Genomic DNA, 17,778 nt, shown 5'->3' on the forward strand with positions numbered 1-17,778 from the left:
CAGATAGAAGTCACTGTTAAAACTTCTCAAGCAACTGCTCATCATCTCTGACATTTTGCATTTTCAACCTGACAAACAAATCTGAAGACACTATAAAACATCTCAAGTTATTGCTCCAAGTCTTCCACATTTCAGCTATGCTATCTAGCTCAGTCACCTTAAGAGCAGATACGACACAGTATCACATACAGTACTGTACCTCCTTCCAGTCTGATATGAGAAGTGCCTTCTCCACTAGAGAAAAACCCTATTAGCTAAAACCTTTTAAAATAAGTTTTCTATCTTGAACATGTTAGTATATAAAAATAACCAAACAACCAAGGCAATGAAGGTCTAGTATTTCTACTGTAAGCAGTTCTGAGGGAAATTTCTATTGTAAGCAGTTCTGGGGGCAATTAAACCAACTATGCCTGTCTTCCTAAGGACACTACTGCATTCTCTGGAATGAAATAAGGTGAAAACATTAAAAGAGTTTTCTGCTGTTAGGTCACTCAAAATCATCTTCTAGAGATCTGCAAATTGATAAAGCCCAAGCTGTGTTTTCTCTAGTGTCAGTACTCAGGAGAGTTTCTTTTGTCTTCCTAACCACTTCAGTGGAACTTGTTAGAACTTCCACTTAAAGGTTTCTGATTCTCTGTCATGTTTGTTTAAAAAAACTTGGGTTAAGAGAAGAGGGATGAAAATCAATATTTCATATACAAACACCACAGTCATATAATCTTCCTGTTGAAAGAAAAGTAATTATGGTAGGTTTCTAGATCAGCTTTTCACCAGTATCTTTCAAGAAAATACTTACAGTCTGCTTTTATGGAAGCAGTCACAAACTTGGAACTGTGGTATTGTTTTATCAAATGAAAATAAACACCACCATCTCCAAATATACACAAGTTACAGTAACTGACATAAGAAATTGCACTGAAAAATGAACATAACACAAAGCTGGAAAGTTTAGAGAGCCAGCTTCACTGGAATATATTTTCATCTCTTAAGTCGGGAAGTCTTCAGAAGCAAAAAATCATGATGGAGAGGAAAAGCAGCATATGCAGCGGGGAAAGAAAAATCAAGATGGACAAAGATAGTCTTTAGCTTTCTGATTAAAAACCAATGAGTTGTTAATGTTTATTATTGGGTTGTTGTCACCACATTACATGGCATCATACAGCCAGTTAAGCAGTAAAAGAAGAAAATTCTATATAAAGTGTGACAGTTCTCCCCACAGATACTTTTATATATCTTTATAAATATTTCTGAGTTTCAGAAAAAAAATTTATTCAAATTGACAAAGGCTGACAGTCACTGCTTCAGACTGTGTCATTACTGGAACTGAGATATGTCAGAACACTCATTTTATCTGACTGCAGTATGATAAGACTCAAACCAAGGATGAAAACTCCTACTTCCCACACTAAAATAAAAACATTTGTAGATTACAATGCTTCCGAAGTGGCAGTTATGTAAAGAAAGAAATCCATAGTAAACTGAAGTAGAGCAATAATTTATATATGAGTTTGATTCTAATTCTTTATTCCAATATGAATCGCCAATAGCCAGCACCAGAGCTTCAGTCTCCCTCGGGAAGAAACAGATTGCCCTCTAGTGTACATTAGAGAAAGTGATCCAGAAACAGCCAAGAAAGTGTTTCTGAGATTAGCTTGTAGCTGCCCAGGAATGCTTAAAATACAAACACTGAATATAACTACTATACTACACCTTCTTATAAGTACTGTATTTTCTGTACGTGTGTTTAGAATTTGAACTAATAAATCTCATATTTAATTTTCCTAAATAAACGTTTATTTTATAGACACTGTTACTTTACTGAAGTGTGTAATTACCCAAGCTGTAGTATTGCAGGCTCTGGTATAACAGCTCTTCCAAAAGGCTAGAGATTTTTTCCCCTCAATTATCAGTTTAAAGAAAAAGTAGCAATTTCTTGTCACAACTAATAGCTTTCAAAGACTGAGGAAGCTAATCAGTTTTTGAAAGCATGTGAACTTAGTATAAGACACTCTATTAAGATATTGTAAACTAAAGCTTCATTATTTTCTGTAAAAAAGTGTAAACATCTAAAAGGCTGAAGCAAGGAGAAGACAAACACTCTTTCCCAGGCCAGATTAGTAATTTGGTCAGTTTGGACTTGCCTCTTTTCCCAAAAATCAAACTCTGGAGGGAGAAACAGCAGTAGCTCATATTTGACTAGCTAACATAGACCATTTGGTCAATACATTCCTTACATACCTCAGTTAAACATCATTAGTGTCCCTGAACAACTAGAAAATACAGGTTTTCCTATATCTATTTCCTAAGGTCTCTTGAAAATAAAAGCAGGACCTTTCAGAAATCTATTCTATGTTGTCCATGGTCACTGACTATTATAAATAGATTTTTATCCTGAAAGTGCAGTACAAAGGCCATCTGTCATACAATTAAATATTTCTTACTATAAAAATGGATTCAGATACTAAGCCATTTCCAACTTACTGCAATACCCTAGAAAGAAATTTCGCATCCAAACCAGTAATGATCACAATTTCTTTTCTATATTTTTTTTTTTTTAAACAACACAGTCAGGAACCAAGCTGAGTGTTTAATATAGTTTGTATTTGTGAAGCACAATATGTTTTCTATTTCATACATCTAAGAATCCCATACAGATCATTCTAATTTGCTAAATTGAAGCATTCGGCATTACTTTTCTGATCTAACTTTTTATGGTCTATATGGGTGCATTTAATTGGTACATCCTAACAGATGAAGTGCATGCAGTTAGTACCACAAGTCTTCATAAGTAAATTAAGACTGATGTAGACAATTAGACACTTGAGCTTAGAATGAAAGGTGTACTCGGCAAGTGAGCCAAAATATATCTTCATTTGTGTCTTGGCTTTGTCATTTTAAAGAGCAGTTAAGATGCTCTAAGAAAGTATCTTTCAGGAAAGGTAATATTTAATCCTTTTAAAATTTATAACTCTGAAACATCAAGAGACTCAGTGACTTGGGTACTTCAAAGAAAGCTAGCACATGAATCGTAGATTCATTATGGTTGGAAAAGACCTTTAAGATCACAAACTCCAACCACTAACTTCACAATGCCAATCCCATCACTAAACCATGTCCCTCAGCACCTCATCTATGCATCTCAAATATCTCCAGGGATGGTGACTCCACCATCTCCTTGGGCAGCTCGTGCCAGTGTCTAACAATCCTCTCAGTGAAAAAGTTCTTCCTGATCTCCAATCTAAACCTCCACTGGCACAACTTGAAGCCATTTCCTCTTGTCCTACCATTCATTACTGGAAAGAAGAGACCGACCCCTGCCTCATTACAATCTTCTTTCAGATAGCTGTAGAGAGTGATCTCATCTCACCTCAGCCTTCTCCACGACTAAACATCCCCAGCTCCCTCAGACACTCCTCGTAAGGCTTCTCCAGAACCTTTGTTGCTGTCTCTAGGTAAAAAGTTATCTGATTTGAGATAAACAAATTTATTTGCTTGACAGCATCCTATTTATTTACCTTACCATAATAATGATGTTCCTTACTACCGTTCATTATTCTTGCAAGATGTGATTCACCTTAGCTATTAACTTTTTCAGAACAGCAGGCTTTCCCCTGTGTGTCTGCACAGCAACAAGGCTCCACTAGCAGTAACCAACAAAAAGCAAAACCCATGCAAGGCAGAAGAACTGAAATAACTGAGAAAGTGAGCTGGATTCTGTACAGTTAACTTACTTTTTCACATTCCATTGATCACAACTTGCTTTGAGTGAGTAGATGGACCACTGGAAAGTAGCCTTCAGAAAGAAACACCCAGGTGCCCTCCTGCCTGACCTGTTTACTGCAGATAGCACTACGTCCTGTTCTGAACACTGTCTCTAGTTCTAGAGATGCTCTTTGGTGCCGCAGTTAGCTAATCACGATGCTTTAACAACATCAGTGTAGTTTCCCCTTGACACAGACCAATGTCTTCAAGTCCCATCTCTGAAAAGTTTTAATGTTAAGGAAACTCATTTTCAATCTTCAAGAGTGTAGGACTGTATTCGGTGCCAAGTACAAGATTAGATGTTCAGAAGACTAAAGTAATCCTAAAGGATTTTCCCCTGCTTCTCTCAGGAGTAAAATACACCATAATCTCACCCATTTGTTTGCATTTAAAAGTAAAATCGACATGAAACAAGACATAAATGTAAGCAAATGACAGCATTTCTATACCATTCTTAATATGTTTCTTAATTCACTACATTTTATTTTCTCATGGTATTTCCCATAATGAAGATTACCTGGGGGTGTCAGCATAAAAACGTCAATGTGGACAGCTGCAGCTTAACAGCTACAATAACTGTAGCTATGAAATTTTTAAGAGATGTAGTGTTTTGGTAGCAATTACAGTTATTGATATTTCTAAAATTCATTTAGGCTTTTATTGTAACTTTAGTAACCAAAAGAAATGTAGTCTATGATATGACTTTGCTAAAGATAAATTGTCACAATCTTAACGTTATTAAAAAACGTGTTTGAATGAATTTAAACTGTGAGTCATATTAAAACTTTCAATCAAAATAAATTACTCTTGATGAAAACACTGAATTAAAAATGATTTAATATTGGTCTAATTTAAATGTGAAGACTACAGTTTTATTCAATAAAATAGTAAATATTTTACCAATTAAATACAATTATTTTTTTCTTAACATATCCAATTAAAAACATTATTACTTTTTGACCCTTTGGACACTGTTTAGATTAGCCTCTTGTTGAAATCTTCTATTCAAGAGCAATTTAACTTTGAAAAGCAGCATCCTGGGATTACAAACCTATTACCTCGTATGAGGTTACCTTTGTAACCTGGAACGTGAAAATGAAGTTGGGCTCTTCCTACTAGAAGTTTTGTAAACGGTTACTCTACAACTGTGAGTATCTCTAGTATCAGGAAGATATCTCTTCCTCCACAGCAACTTAGACTCTCACCACAGGAAGACATGGTGTGTATACCTCTGCTTCATGACCCCTCCTCTGATTCAGCTTCCTATAGATCCGTCAGATTTTATATTTCCATGTAAGTGTAAAATTTGAGTCTCCCAAGCAATAACCAGATTCCTATGCTAGGTCTTATCACTAATCAATCATCCTTCACTGACAGTCCTAATACATATTCTTCCTTACACTCTAAAGCAAGTTTGTAACTCCCCCTTGAGTATGTCTCGACCATGATTTTCTAAAGGGCTTTAGAACTGCTTGATGTCTCAACTTCATTGGCCCATGTAGTTAGCATTTTAACACCTTAACAAATGAGCAAATTGTAGCTACAGAGAGATCATCAACCCATAGCTGATACAAATTTTCTAAATCACAGATTAGCACAAGGTGTTTCAGCTGCCATTTTAAAAAATAGGGAAATACAGGTAAGAATGCACTAACATGCTAGATTCTCCTTAGAAACTTCCTCAGTTTACAACCTTACGTCATCATAGCAACAGAAAACACCACCACTACCACCATTGCCACTGTCTGTTTAGATAAAGATGTTTCAAATCTCATCAAGAACAAAGAAAATCATTGTCAAACAGAGCAGTTCATTTTAGGCTTCATTAACAGCAGTTTCGATGTCCAGTTTTGTTACTTATGTCTTCTAATATAAATTATGCGAGAGATATGTATCAAACATAGTCAAACAATATAGATATTGTTCTTGCCAGTATATTTTATGATCTAAATTCAAAAGATACTTTTAACTTTCAAATAAACCTGTTAGTCATATAAACTATATATAATTGCCTCTGATTTCAATAAATTAACAGATTCTACAAAAATATATGTAACTACAATTTACTCAAATGATTTCTTCTTTACTAACAGTTACATTATTTGAAGACAAAAACTGAGCATCTAACTCCATCTCAAACCAACAGTGTTTTTCTCTCTCAGTAGAAATGTGTCTTCCCTCTGAAGAGGGCATTGTCTCTCGCTGCAATTTTGCCTATCAGAAAGAAGACTTCTTTTTTCTTTTGAAAGGTAGCGTCAGGGTTTAGCAAGGAGCTGTTTTTGCTTGGTAATGGGGAGGGAGTTGCAGTGAAGACCCAGTAAAGAGTTTTTGGACTCTCTCCCAGCTCCTGGGTTCAGACCCACCTCTGGCCCAGCTGGGTCGATCTGGCTCCTCTGCCATCACTATTTAGGGATGGGATTTTGAAGTGCTTGGCAGGAGGTATAAGAGTGATACAAGATGGACACAACCACGTAGACCCCATAGTCAGAGAAGAAAGGAAAGAGAAGCACCAGATCGGAGACCCCTCTGCAAGCCAAGGTGAGAATGCAGGCTGTACCTCTGCAACCCATGCAGGGCCATGGCAGGACTGAGCCACCAGCAGCTCTGTGTGAATGCACCTGGGCTGGCAAGAGACTGTGTGAGGAGGTGGCCATGGCACAGGCCGTGCTGGAGCCCGCGCACCACAGAGCAGCCCCACAGGAGAGGCAGAAAGAAGCCGTAGCCTTTGAGATAAATGCACGTCGGAGCGGCCCGTGCACGGCTGCTGTATGTGTGAGGTACCCCACGGACTTCTATGGAGGACTGGTGCAGAGCACAACTGCCCTGAGGAGTGACAAACGGCAGAAGCCATCAGCAATAGACCGACTGAAACCCCCATTCCCTGCCCCTCTGGGCCATTCAGGGGGAGCAGGTAAAAACATCAGGATCAGGACTCTGAGCCCAGGAAGAGGGGAGGAGTGGGGAGAAGGTGTTCTTTAAGGGGTGGTCAGACTCTTCATCGCTGTACCACTCTCTTGTTTTATTTTGGTTATGTTTTGGGGTTTTATGGTTATGTTTTACTTGATGTTGCATTAAATTATTTTCTGTTTTCTTCCCCAAGCCGAGTAGCCTGGTCTGTTTTGTCCTGGACCTTAAGCAGCAATTAAGCTCTCCCTGCCCTTTGGCAATCTTCAGGTCTTTGGTACTTGAGGCTAAGTGTGGTCTTTTGTTCCCTGATGGGCCTAAACCAAGACAGGTAGGTATATGATCTACAGAAAAACACAGTTCTTAAGTATAAAGCTGCCAAGCAGTACATTGTTTTATATATACTCAATACTGGGCACATCAACACTTCTGCAGATAACACAAACTAATACAAAAATAGTTTACTGCTGAAGGACCTGCAACAACAACAAAAAAATCTAACAGTAAAAGCCTTGTAATTAAGAGGTATGCCTGATTACTTTTGGAAGGGTAGGATCACCCTGTCTTGTTTGCCGTATTTCTATTATTAGCAGTGTCTAATGGACATTGCCCTTTGCACGTTCAACATCATTTGTTAATGTTACCAATAAAAATATCTAGGACTAACCTTAGTCTCTGTTTATAATAGCCTTCATCTCCATCATCTCTCCATCTCTTCACTTTGTGTTTCCCCAGTTTCCCCAGCTCTTCATCCTCAGAGCTTGGAAAGAAGTCAGTGTCACCTTCAGCTTCCTTAAAATTTCTCTTTGTCAAATATTTTCTTTTTTTTGACAAATCCCTGAGTTCATAATCACAGTCTTTTTCAGCATGAGAAGATGCCTGCTCTTCCTCCTCTTCTGCTGCTTCTGGATCAAAGAGCTCCTCATCAGGTACATATTCAGACTCTGTACTATCATCCTCCTGTTCATGTCTGGACTTCTTGGCCTCAACATATTTCTTTTCTTTTGGAATCTTTGCCTTTGAATGAATCTGAAGGGCATGCTTCTGAAGTTTTCTCATGTGTTTTTTTAAATGCTTATCTGTTTTTGACAGGGCTTTAACACTTTTTTCCTTTGTAGTAGGTGCACAAGCTGCACGCTGAACAGTTTTGGCTTGTGCTTTCTTCTTTGCTCCTTTGTGAAGGGATAACTTTTTTCTTTCAGATGACAGCTTATCTTGGTCTGCTAAGTACTTCTCAAAATCAGATGCTTCATTTAGCATTAATTGTCGTGCCTTCCTCTCTGGCTTCTGAGGTATTTTAGTTCCAAATGGAGTCATCTGGCCAGTACGAATAAGCTCTTCCCACTCTGTTTCCTGAACAGGCATAAGCATACTGCCCAAACATGATGGACCAGGTTCTACACACAGAAAAAAGACAAGCATGCCTTTACCTTCTGAATAACTCAGACAAAGGAACAACAGTATTTCGATGTGTCTCCCCAAAACTTTATATGCATTCAGTTCAGTTTTTATATACAACCTGAAAGTCCAAATTATTGCCATACATAATATTTGAGGCTCAAAAAAGGCAAAATCCAACAGAAGTCCAAAGTCTGACTCTAACACTCAGACTTCATACTTGAAACATTACACTATCAAAGTGCAAATACTTCCAAAAGAATACACAATAGCAAGAACTACCACAAAATTAGATTTCATGGCACATGAAATCTATAGCACTTCTCATGCTGTCAACTCATGTCACCATCAAGAAACCACTGTGTTCCTACACAGCAACATCACCCATTTAAACTTTAGAATAGATTTTTTAGTGATACTCACAAGCTTGAAATTTTAACATTTCCATTACCATATCAGGACAGACACAAATCTTACAAAACACAAAAAAGACTGCCTTCCCACATGCTTCAAGAAATAAAAAACTCCAGAAAACAAACCCGATCTTTTTACTCTACACTACTAATATTGGGATTATGACTTTAAAAGTTGGATTGACTGCACAGCACATTGCCATAAAACAGCACTTTAATTAAACTACATACACCGTTACTATATGTATTAACACAAACTACAACTGATGTTTTAAATCAAAGAGGGGGAGAAGCTCTTTAATTCAGGAAGCTGAAAGGGAATTCCAGACTGAAATCTATTATTACACTCCAAAACTTCAAAATAGCAGTACCAGAATTGCCAGCACAGTATGTTACTGTATATGGTCCCATTTAAGGCACTATATTTACCACCAAAATACATTTCACAAGTAATGATGATGTATCAGGCATGAAATTCCTCCCTCTCCACTCCCTCAGTTTCTCAAACTACTGGAACTGCTCAACTCCATTTTTTCTGAACTGTTACTTCCCTGTTATGTTTCATCACACTGGGTGCCTAAGTTTCACTGCATGAACTCATTCAGAGAAAAAGGATTAAAGATACTTTTCTATTAAGAAAAGTTTACTGGTGTTTTGATTCCTATAAGTTTTGTTGAATCAAGAGAGAACTATGAGCTGTGTGACATCTGCGAACCACATCTGCAATGGACAAATAGCACAAAGGGTTTACACCTCTGCAAACAACTACGTAACTCAAAGGTGACATGCAATTGTCAATGGGGTTCAAAGTTGCCCTGCAGAATACTACAGTTTAATAACTGCAGCCAAGACACAGCCAAGCCAGAGTTACGAAATCCAAGCTCAGTTTTGCAGATGGCAGTAAGAAAGAACACTCAGTGAAACACTGAAAAAACAAATATTCCGCTTTAGAGGAAGCCTTGCTGCTTTTTTTTTTTTTTAATGACAGTGCAGCCTGAACAACAGAAGCACTTCCCTTTTCCATTTCTAGTGATACTTCCCAACAGTAAGAAAAAACAATTTTGTTAATGCTGATTGATAGCATCCAGCATATAAAATGTAATTCAATCATGATGATAGTCATCTATATCAAATTAGCTGTAAAAAAAAGGTTAGGATTTCCAATTTATTAAGCCCAATACTCTAATGTGCCTCAGCCATCCCTACTGAGCTGAACACAGATTATCATCCATTTTTTAAAATTTCCCACATGAATATGCCAAGATCTTCAACTCTGCAGGTGCAGAGAATAAGTGTTCTTCCCTGTCCTTGAAAGCAAACCACCAATAACCAAAAGTTATTTTCTTATTGGCAAAGATCTTGGAAACTAGCTTCAAACAAAAAGACGTATTACATCAAAGTACAACAGAGCTTCTCCCATACCTTCATCTTCCTCAAATTCAATTTCATGTATTTTATCACGAATTTCTGTTCCACCAAGAATTGCTTGGAGGCGCTTTTGTTTTGCTTTGATCTTCTTTAGCTGTTGCTCCTTGAAAGACATGTAGATATAGAATTTTATTTTTAATCTGGTTCATAAACTTTCTAGAATTTTAAACAAGACTTAAACTAGCTACCATTTGCAGTGTTTTCCACCAGAATCTTATGTTCAAATCTTTGCAGTATCATGTTTGAAACAACAAAAAGGTGAAAAAAGTGTCAGCACAGTATCTGTAGGGCTCCACCCCACAGAACACACATGATTTTGTGTACAATCTTACCATATGCATACAGTAAGATCAGATTGCTCATACACACAAATTTCACATGTACATTAAGTATTTTTATGTACATGTTTGAGGTCATTCCATGAATGTGTTGACCCTAGTGAAGGAAATCCATTGAGTGGATTAGTGAGATGCACAGCAAACGCCAAAAGATTTGCTCACTATTTGCAAAACTGGGTTAATAAGCCCCTAGAAACAGCTGTAAGAGTTAATACAATCTATTTATCATCCCAGAACTGGAGAAAAACTGAAATTGTAAATTGGTCCATCACCCTAATGTATGTTTGTACAGTTAATTCTGGAGTAGTCACAGCTAATTTAGAAGCAAAAAGTATGAAGTGAAAAAAATCATCACTCAGATGCTGTAACAAGTATAGCTCTTGTTGCTATGAAAATAATTCATAGCTAGCTCTTTTAATACCTTTTACCTGACTGTAATATCTTCAACTGTATATTTACTGGTGGCATTGTGATTCCTTGGTGATGCTAACTTTCATTTATGAAACAAGAAATTTCAACTAGTACAACAGACATACGCAAGTAGTTTTCCACATTTATGACTTTATTCTTTAGAAATATTTCCTTACCTAGAGAGGCACAAGCTTCAGTAAAAATCAAATTCATTGCAAAATGAGCAATATTTCTTTTCTTTTTGGGGAAATACAGTTCACTAGCCTGCCCATGTTTTTGTGCAACATTTTTCATACCACAAAGGGTGAGTATATTCATGTACAGCACATGGTAAGTCTGGTTTAAAGCACTTCTTCCCACTACTTCCAGCTCTTAGTTCCTAGGCCTGTGCCACACTGTTCAGTACTGTTCCACTCACTCTCTTAATTGGCCAAATTGTGAGCACAGGGTTATCCAGGCTGATAAAACAATCAAGGTTAAAAAACAAACAACTGAATAAGTCAGTGTCAAATGGCCTGAGACTAGGAAGAAGCATCTGAGAGCAAAGGACAGTAAGTCTTTAAGTCAGGTTTATCATTACAGAAACTATTAGGGAGAATTTCCATCAGATGGTGAGCTGATTAAAGTTCTACATTCCTGACCAGGAGAAGTTTGTTTTTTCTCAAATCCCCTTCTTCCTATACACAGATGTATGGGTCTGTTGCTTATATTACCCTGATGCCTGCTAGTTACTCTGGCAGAAAAAAGCTGTAGCAGTTTCTGCCAAATCAATTAATTAAAATAGCTCACAGAAAGGAATGATGTGTACTGGTACAAGAAAGACACAACCAATAAAAGATTAAGGAAAGGAAGGTAGAGAATGAAGACCACAAAAGCTGAGATTTAAGCCAATTATTGAATCCTGCCCTATCAATGCTTTGCTAATTATCCAAATACTACTGAGAAGGATTAAATTAATACACATTAGTCTTTCAAGCAGGTCCTGGAGTTTCAGTTTTACAGTTCGTTCTGAAACTTAGAATAAAGGTAGGAATAAACCAAGTCAGCTCTCACTTTCACATCTTTAAATCAATTAATTATTTTTTTGGTAGAAAATGAGAAGGTACAGCAATTGTAGACTGACTACATAATTAGCCAAGTATTATATCACAATCTAAACCTTAAGACAAAGTACAAGCTAAGTATTGTCACCAGGCAATGAATGTAATCCAATCACCTTATTATATTTTTGCCGTTTTACAGAATCTAGTTTTCTATTTATATTCTTGTTGTCAGCAGCTTGAGGTGAAAGTTGCTCAATAATTTTATTTATTTGTGTCAGAGATGTTGTACATGATCTGAAAAAAAAAAGAAAGAAAAAAGATTGCAATGTACTAGTCAGCTCTAGAAATACAGCACATTCTCCATTTGGACAATTTAGAAGTTCCGGGAGATTTGAGGTAAAACATAAAAAGGGCTAATGCTATAGTTTTAAATAAATATCTTTAATTTAAACAATACTGGAAATACTAAACACTTTAAGAAACTGTACATTATAAAATATTTTTAAATAAAATTTTGTTAATACTAGAATTCCAAAGGCAAGGAAACTGAAATACTAAATATTGCAGGAGTTTGTTCAAAGTTATAAGTCTGATGATGACAATAGGCAAGTGACTGTTTTATTATTATTATTATTATTATTATTATTAATTGTAAAAAAAATGAAAAAATCTAAATGGGAAATCCCAGGGTCTCATTTTCTGAAACTGTTTTAATAGTTTGATGCCATTATATATGGAAGCCTATTCTTTTTACCTTTACATAAAGAATAGATTACAGGATACAAATACAGTTTCAAGAAGACACCAGCTCAAAGAATTAGCAGCACATCAACACAAAACTTTCTTTACTCATATACTACCATGTTTCTGTCTATAATATGAAATTCAGTTTATATTACATACAACCTAGTATCACCTGTTTCTGCTATTGAATTCATTTGCAAGGATGGAGGCACTGCTTTTCCATCTGGAGAAAGAATCTAGGTTTGTTGATTCAAATAGCAGAATATTTAATAAGAGTACACAAATTATCATCTCAAAGCATTACAAAAAATCTCTAAAAAACCTTCACAACACCTGCAAAGCAGCAATTACATAAAAAAGAAAACCACTACATAAGTCTTCTGAATTGTCAGGGAGGAAATTTTGGGCCACATTTCTCTCCTGCTCTAATTAATCTGGGTTCTAACACTGTTCTCCTAGGACACATATTCAGTTCCCCAGCCATCATTGTCATCTTCCTTCACATTTCCGTTCTCTTCAACACTTTTGAAACATCCTATTCCCTTTCCCAGTCTCCTGTTTTGTTGCTGTGCAGTATATCATCCTCTTGCATGTCTCCCAACTTTTGACTTTCCTCCTTCAGCCCTAGAATCTCTTGACACATACCACTACTGCCCTCTTGCATACAGCTTTATTTAACAGCACTGGGAGTTACAAACAGGATTTAACTTCAACCATTTTTATAATTAGCATTCTGCTTAAATTTATGTCTGTATTATAGAATCATGCAATTTTTACCATTAACTCTGCATCAACTACTCAAAAACCACTTGCTTTATTTTACCTCTACTTATACATTCATCATATTATAGTATTTCAACTACCTCTATTCAAGCTCTACTCACACATCTTTACTTTTGTTAGCCCCTCTGCTCAACAATCCAGAAGTATCTGCCAACTTTCACCAAAATCAACTTTCAGACTGCACATAACATCTTAGGGAGAAGAGGTTCTACAAGTCTTCATTAACCCCTTGTCCCCTGCCATGTAAATCTCATTTTATGACTTTAAGTGGAAAGTTAAAATAGAGGGGTAGGAAAAAACTTTTCTTCTTAAAGAAAAACAGGAAAATACCAACTAATTGCCAGCACCATGTGTCACTCTTTCAACAACAACATAATCTAAACTGGAATGGTTACACTGCTCTAATTCTTCCTCTCATTGACCATCTTACTCATTATATCCTTTCTGCTATGTAATCTCTGAAATCTGTTTTTGCAAACTTACTTCATTTCACATCTTCACACACAAGCCAGAAAATTAATGAAGTGCATAAAATCAAGCATATGCATGATAAGAGAGGTATGTGAGAGTTCACATACATAGTAGAGGCCTTCAGCATTCTTGAGCACTAAAAAGCAACATGAATGCAATACAGTGAAAGATGCACTGGTAGAATTCTTTACCTGCAGTAGTTCACAAAATAACTGTACGAGACTAGAAAAAGAAAGGGAGATCACTTGTGGTATGGTTGTTTTGGTTGTAGCACACTCAGGATATGGAGTCATCCAAGTTACACAAAGCACATAAGCAGAGAACCCCATGAAGCATACAGAATTGAAGAAGTGGCACTTTTCGTAACTGGAACTCTCAATAACAGCATATAGTGCAGTTCTCAACTGCCCAAAAAGAAGGCATGCATCTTGCTAAGGTAGGAGACAAAGCAGAACAAGAAGATGCACTGTCCTCTGCTGCCCCAATGCATGACTGAATTAGTCAAATAAGAGCAGTGAAGCATTGCTCTGATGTGAAAAATATTTTCTCCTTTTTTAACATGTGACTCCAAAGAGTACATATAATTTATCTAGCGCTTTCAAAACATCTTTTAGTCTTCTAGCTTTTAAAAACAGGAGATGTCGAGCCTCACTGGATAGTCAGTAGCATAACACAAGAGTAAGAAAGGACACAATTTACCTTAAATCATCCAGGACTGACTGATATTCCTTCTCTGCATCAGCTATTTTTGTTGCTTTATTAGCTTCATTAATTGCATTATCTACTTGCTGAAGAACTCCTTGCTCCAATACTTCCTGGTCATAGACATCAACTCCTAAGCCTTTGAGCTCAGCAGCCTGTGCACTATAGGAGACAGACTGAATCTGCTGCCTGTTGATCTGTAAAAAGGGTTGTCCTCTTCCGGGCACCTCCAAAGGAACAGCCATGGAGGTGGATGACTGGCTGGCAGAGTTGGGAACTCTAATGCTGTTACAAATGCCATTTTCTTGTTCAATTCCCTCAGCATTATGCATGGAATTATTGCTTGAAGTAGTAACAGTGTCTTGTTCTTGGCTATTGTCTGGCAGAGGGTTGTTGTCTGTTGGCATCCTCTGCTCCAAGGCAACAAAGAAAAAACATGTTATCATAAGAACACTCTCATGCCCAAAGTTCCTCACAAAGACTGCCCCAAATAAATTCAAGCCAAACAGTTAACATGTTTCTTTGTGAGAAACTGTTTCAAAACACCTAGTAGTCCACTCCTCTGGCCGAATGCTTCTCCACACTAATTTCCACAAATGGAAAAAGGAGCCAAAACTTCTTGAAGACAGCTATATAGAATACACCTGCAAAATACTGATATCAAGACAAATAGAACAAAAGTTACTTTCTGTGCCAGAGGATTGTAAGTGTATGTAAATGGTCATACGCCAGAAGACTGCAGTATATGCAATCTACCATACCCAAAACAAAAAATACAAGTTTTTGAAGCAGAATAAGACTTGTTAACTGAAAGCACTGATGAGGACTGCTTGCTGTAGGCATTAGTTTGACAATTCATCTTTGAAGCAGAACACAAAGCACCTTAGTTATTAGGAAGTTAACAAAAGGCTGACTTACCAAGGCAAGACTGTTGCTATTATTTAGAGCACACAGGGCAACACTTTCTTCTGAAAGAATGGGGTTTTTATCAGCTTCGAGGAGAAACAAGAGTTACTAACTTGCAGGAAGACATTCATAAGGCAGATGGGCTTCATCAGCAATCTCTCCTAGCTCAGTAGCCCGTGAATCTCAGTTCCGGCTCGCAGTTTCCTTCGATTCACCCCGAAGACACACACAACGGGTCTGACAGTGCGTTCAGGCAGGGGGTATCCTGACAACGGCCGCGCACCTGCCGGCTCCCCTGGAACGACCTAGTCCTCCACATGCCCCGTATACACCACTGTCTCGTTCTCCCAGCAGGCCCGCAGCCGGCGGGGCCGGACCGGGCTAGGACAGACTGGGCCCGGCGGTGAAGCCTCGCGCCTGGAGACAGGGCCCGGCCGGGATAGAAACGCAGGGAGCTGCGGGCAGCGCCGCCTCCTCCGAGCCTCGGCCTGAGCCGGGCAGGGCTGGCGCGCGGCTGGCGGCGAGAGCGGCAGAGGCCTCGGCGCAAGACTCACCTCGCTACTCAGCCCCGGAGCGGCCGCGCGGTACCAGCTCCCCGCCCACGGCGCCAGCGCCTCCCCGTCACTTCCTAGGCGTCCGTCGCTGTTGTGCATGCGCAGCCCGGCGCGGAGGTGGAGGTACGGCGCGGTGCGGGCCGTGCCCGCGGTTGTGGTTGTGGCTTTGGCTCGCCGCCGCGGCCTGAGCATCGCTGCTCGCTCTCCGCGGCGGCTTCGCAGTCTGGTTCCTTAGCGCGCCCTGGCCTGGACGGTGCGTGAGCACGGGCTGCGCTGCGCGCCGCGGCACCCGGGCCGCCGCGATGGGCCTTGCGGCAGCTGAGACACGGCGGAATTGCCGCCGGGGACACTTCGGAGTGCAGTTTTCTCTGTCGACGTGACTTAACGTCGAGTGGTTGTCCTTCCAAAGGCTCGGGGAAGGAGTCGTGATCACATGGTTGCAAAATTACCTCAGGGCTCAGAAAACAGGCGTTGTTGAGCAAATAATAAAATTTGATTGTGTCCGGGTTCCTCCAAGGCAAAAAGAGAAGGACACTACGCAGCTTGGGGTCTGGCAGCAGGATTGCTGACTAGCTTAGTAATCAGCTAGTGGGAGGAGCAGGCTCCTGCCTACTGCGGTCTATAGCAACAGTTTCTTAGGTTTTCTGCGTTCGTTTTTGTTTTCTCACCAATCCTCTGTTAGTGACAAAAGCAGAAAACGAGGAGTCCAGGGGGATTTCTCCAGGGATGCTTTTGCTTTCTTTGCTTTCATTCCACATCCTTCTATCTCCCCATTGCAGTGGCATGAGAGTCCTGGACCCAATTTCTCCTCCTCTGGGTAGCAGAACTGAATTGATTTGCTGACAGCCTTGGTCCGACTGCAGGAGGATAAATACATAGCAGAATACATTTGGAAATGTTTTGCCAACTGAATGCTAAGGCAGACAAGAGTTTAACTCTTGGCTTCAGGGGACGATTTGTGATTCAATTTGACCACTTTCTTCACTTGCCTTTCAGTTGTCCTGCTCCATCTCTCCATAATACTGTCTTTTTGCGATGAATATCATGAAACAAGAAGCAGATTTAAAATATTATTTTGAAAATTATTCAGGGTTGGAGACAAGGCATATATAAGTGACAGAGGCATAATACCTTATCCTTCTCACACTTATTTTTAACAAAATGCTTCTGGTCAAGACAGAAAGTTTGTCCAGCAGTGATATTAATGCATCTTTGATCCAAAGAAATCCCAGCCTACTGATCAGTCTCCCTGCATATAAAAGATTGTGATTGCAGAAATGTTATAGTTGTGGCAGTTGTTTAACAGTTTAATAACAGAGGTAGTGTTTGTGTATAACCAGATGTTATGTTTTAATCGTGAAAGTTCAAGGATGTAGGTGAAGGGTATCTAGGGAAAGAAGATAACTTTTATTAGATTTTGGGCTTTAGCTTCATTATACACTGCCTTTAGGTAACTGTACACATTGATGAAATGTTATCTTCCTTCTCCTTTAGACTATGCTGTCCCAACTCTTTTCAGTCTTTCCTTACAGGGAAGATGATCCAGTCCCTACTCATCTTAGTGGCCATTTTCTGGACTCTCTAGTAGCCCTGTACTGGCAAAGCCCAGGTCTATCTAGACTTTGATTGTTTGCCATTTTCTCAACTAGGTTCCTACAGTGCCTTGATGGAGCCCACATCGCAGTAGTAAAATGCTGCTGATAAATGTAGTACACAGTGATTCAAGCATTTTTAACATCATTGAAACTTTTTTTCCACTCAGATTTGTGGTATACCTAACACCCCCACAGAGTCCCTACACACTCCCAAGAGTATGAGTTCTGTTACTTTTTCTCATAAATCACTGGCACTAAGAGTTTTCACATCCTACCAAGTTCTCCATGTTGTCATCTCTCTATGACATTAGACCATTTCCTTTAGT

At 38.8% G+C, this 17,778-nt stretch overlaps 1 protein-coding gene across 2 annotated transcripts in view; it reads right to left on the bottom strand.

The window, feature by feature from the left end:
* Positions 1-15,893, bottom strand: part of ERCC6 (ERCC excision repair 6, chromatin remodeling factor) — a 49,971-nt gene extending 34,078 nt beyond the window's left edge. The window contains exons 1-5 of one of the 2 annotated variants that reach the window (XM_062001334.1): positions 15,316-15,893; positions 14,395-14,807; positions 11,871-11,991; positions 9,900-10,008; positions 7,334-8,063 (exon numbers count right to left, since the gene is read on the bottom strand). In XM_062001334.1, the coding sequence (XP_061857318.1) occupies positions 7,334-8,063; positions 9,900-10,008; positions 11,871-11,991; positions 14,395-14,804 (1,370 nt within the window). In that variant the 5' untranslated portion in view covers positions 14,805-14,807; positions 15,316-15,893. Of the gene's footprint in view, positions 1-7,333; positions 8,064-9,899; positions 10,009-11,870; positions 11,992-14,394; positions 14,811-15,315 lie in introns of both variants that reach the window. The other variant, XM_062001336.1, reaches the window with a different exon arrangement.
* Positions 15,894-17,778: the final 1,885 nt, after the last annotated feature.

This window comes from Colius striatus, chromosome 8 (assembly GCF_028858725.1).
Source record: "Colius striatus isolate bColStr4 chromosome 8, bColStr4.1.hap1, whole genome shotgun sequence".
Classification (NCBI taxonomy): Eukaryota; Metazoa; Chordata; class Aves; order Coliiformes; family Coliidae; genus Colius; species Colius striatus.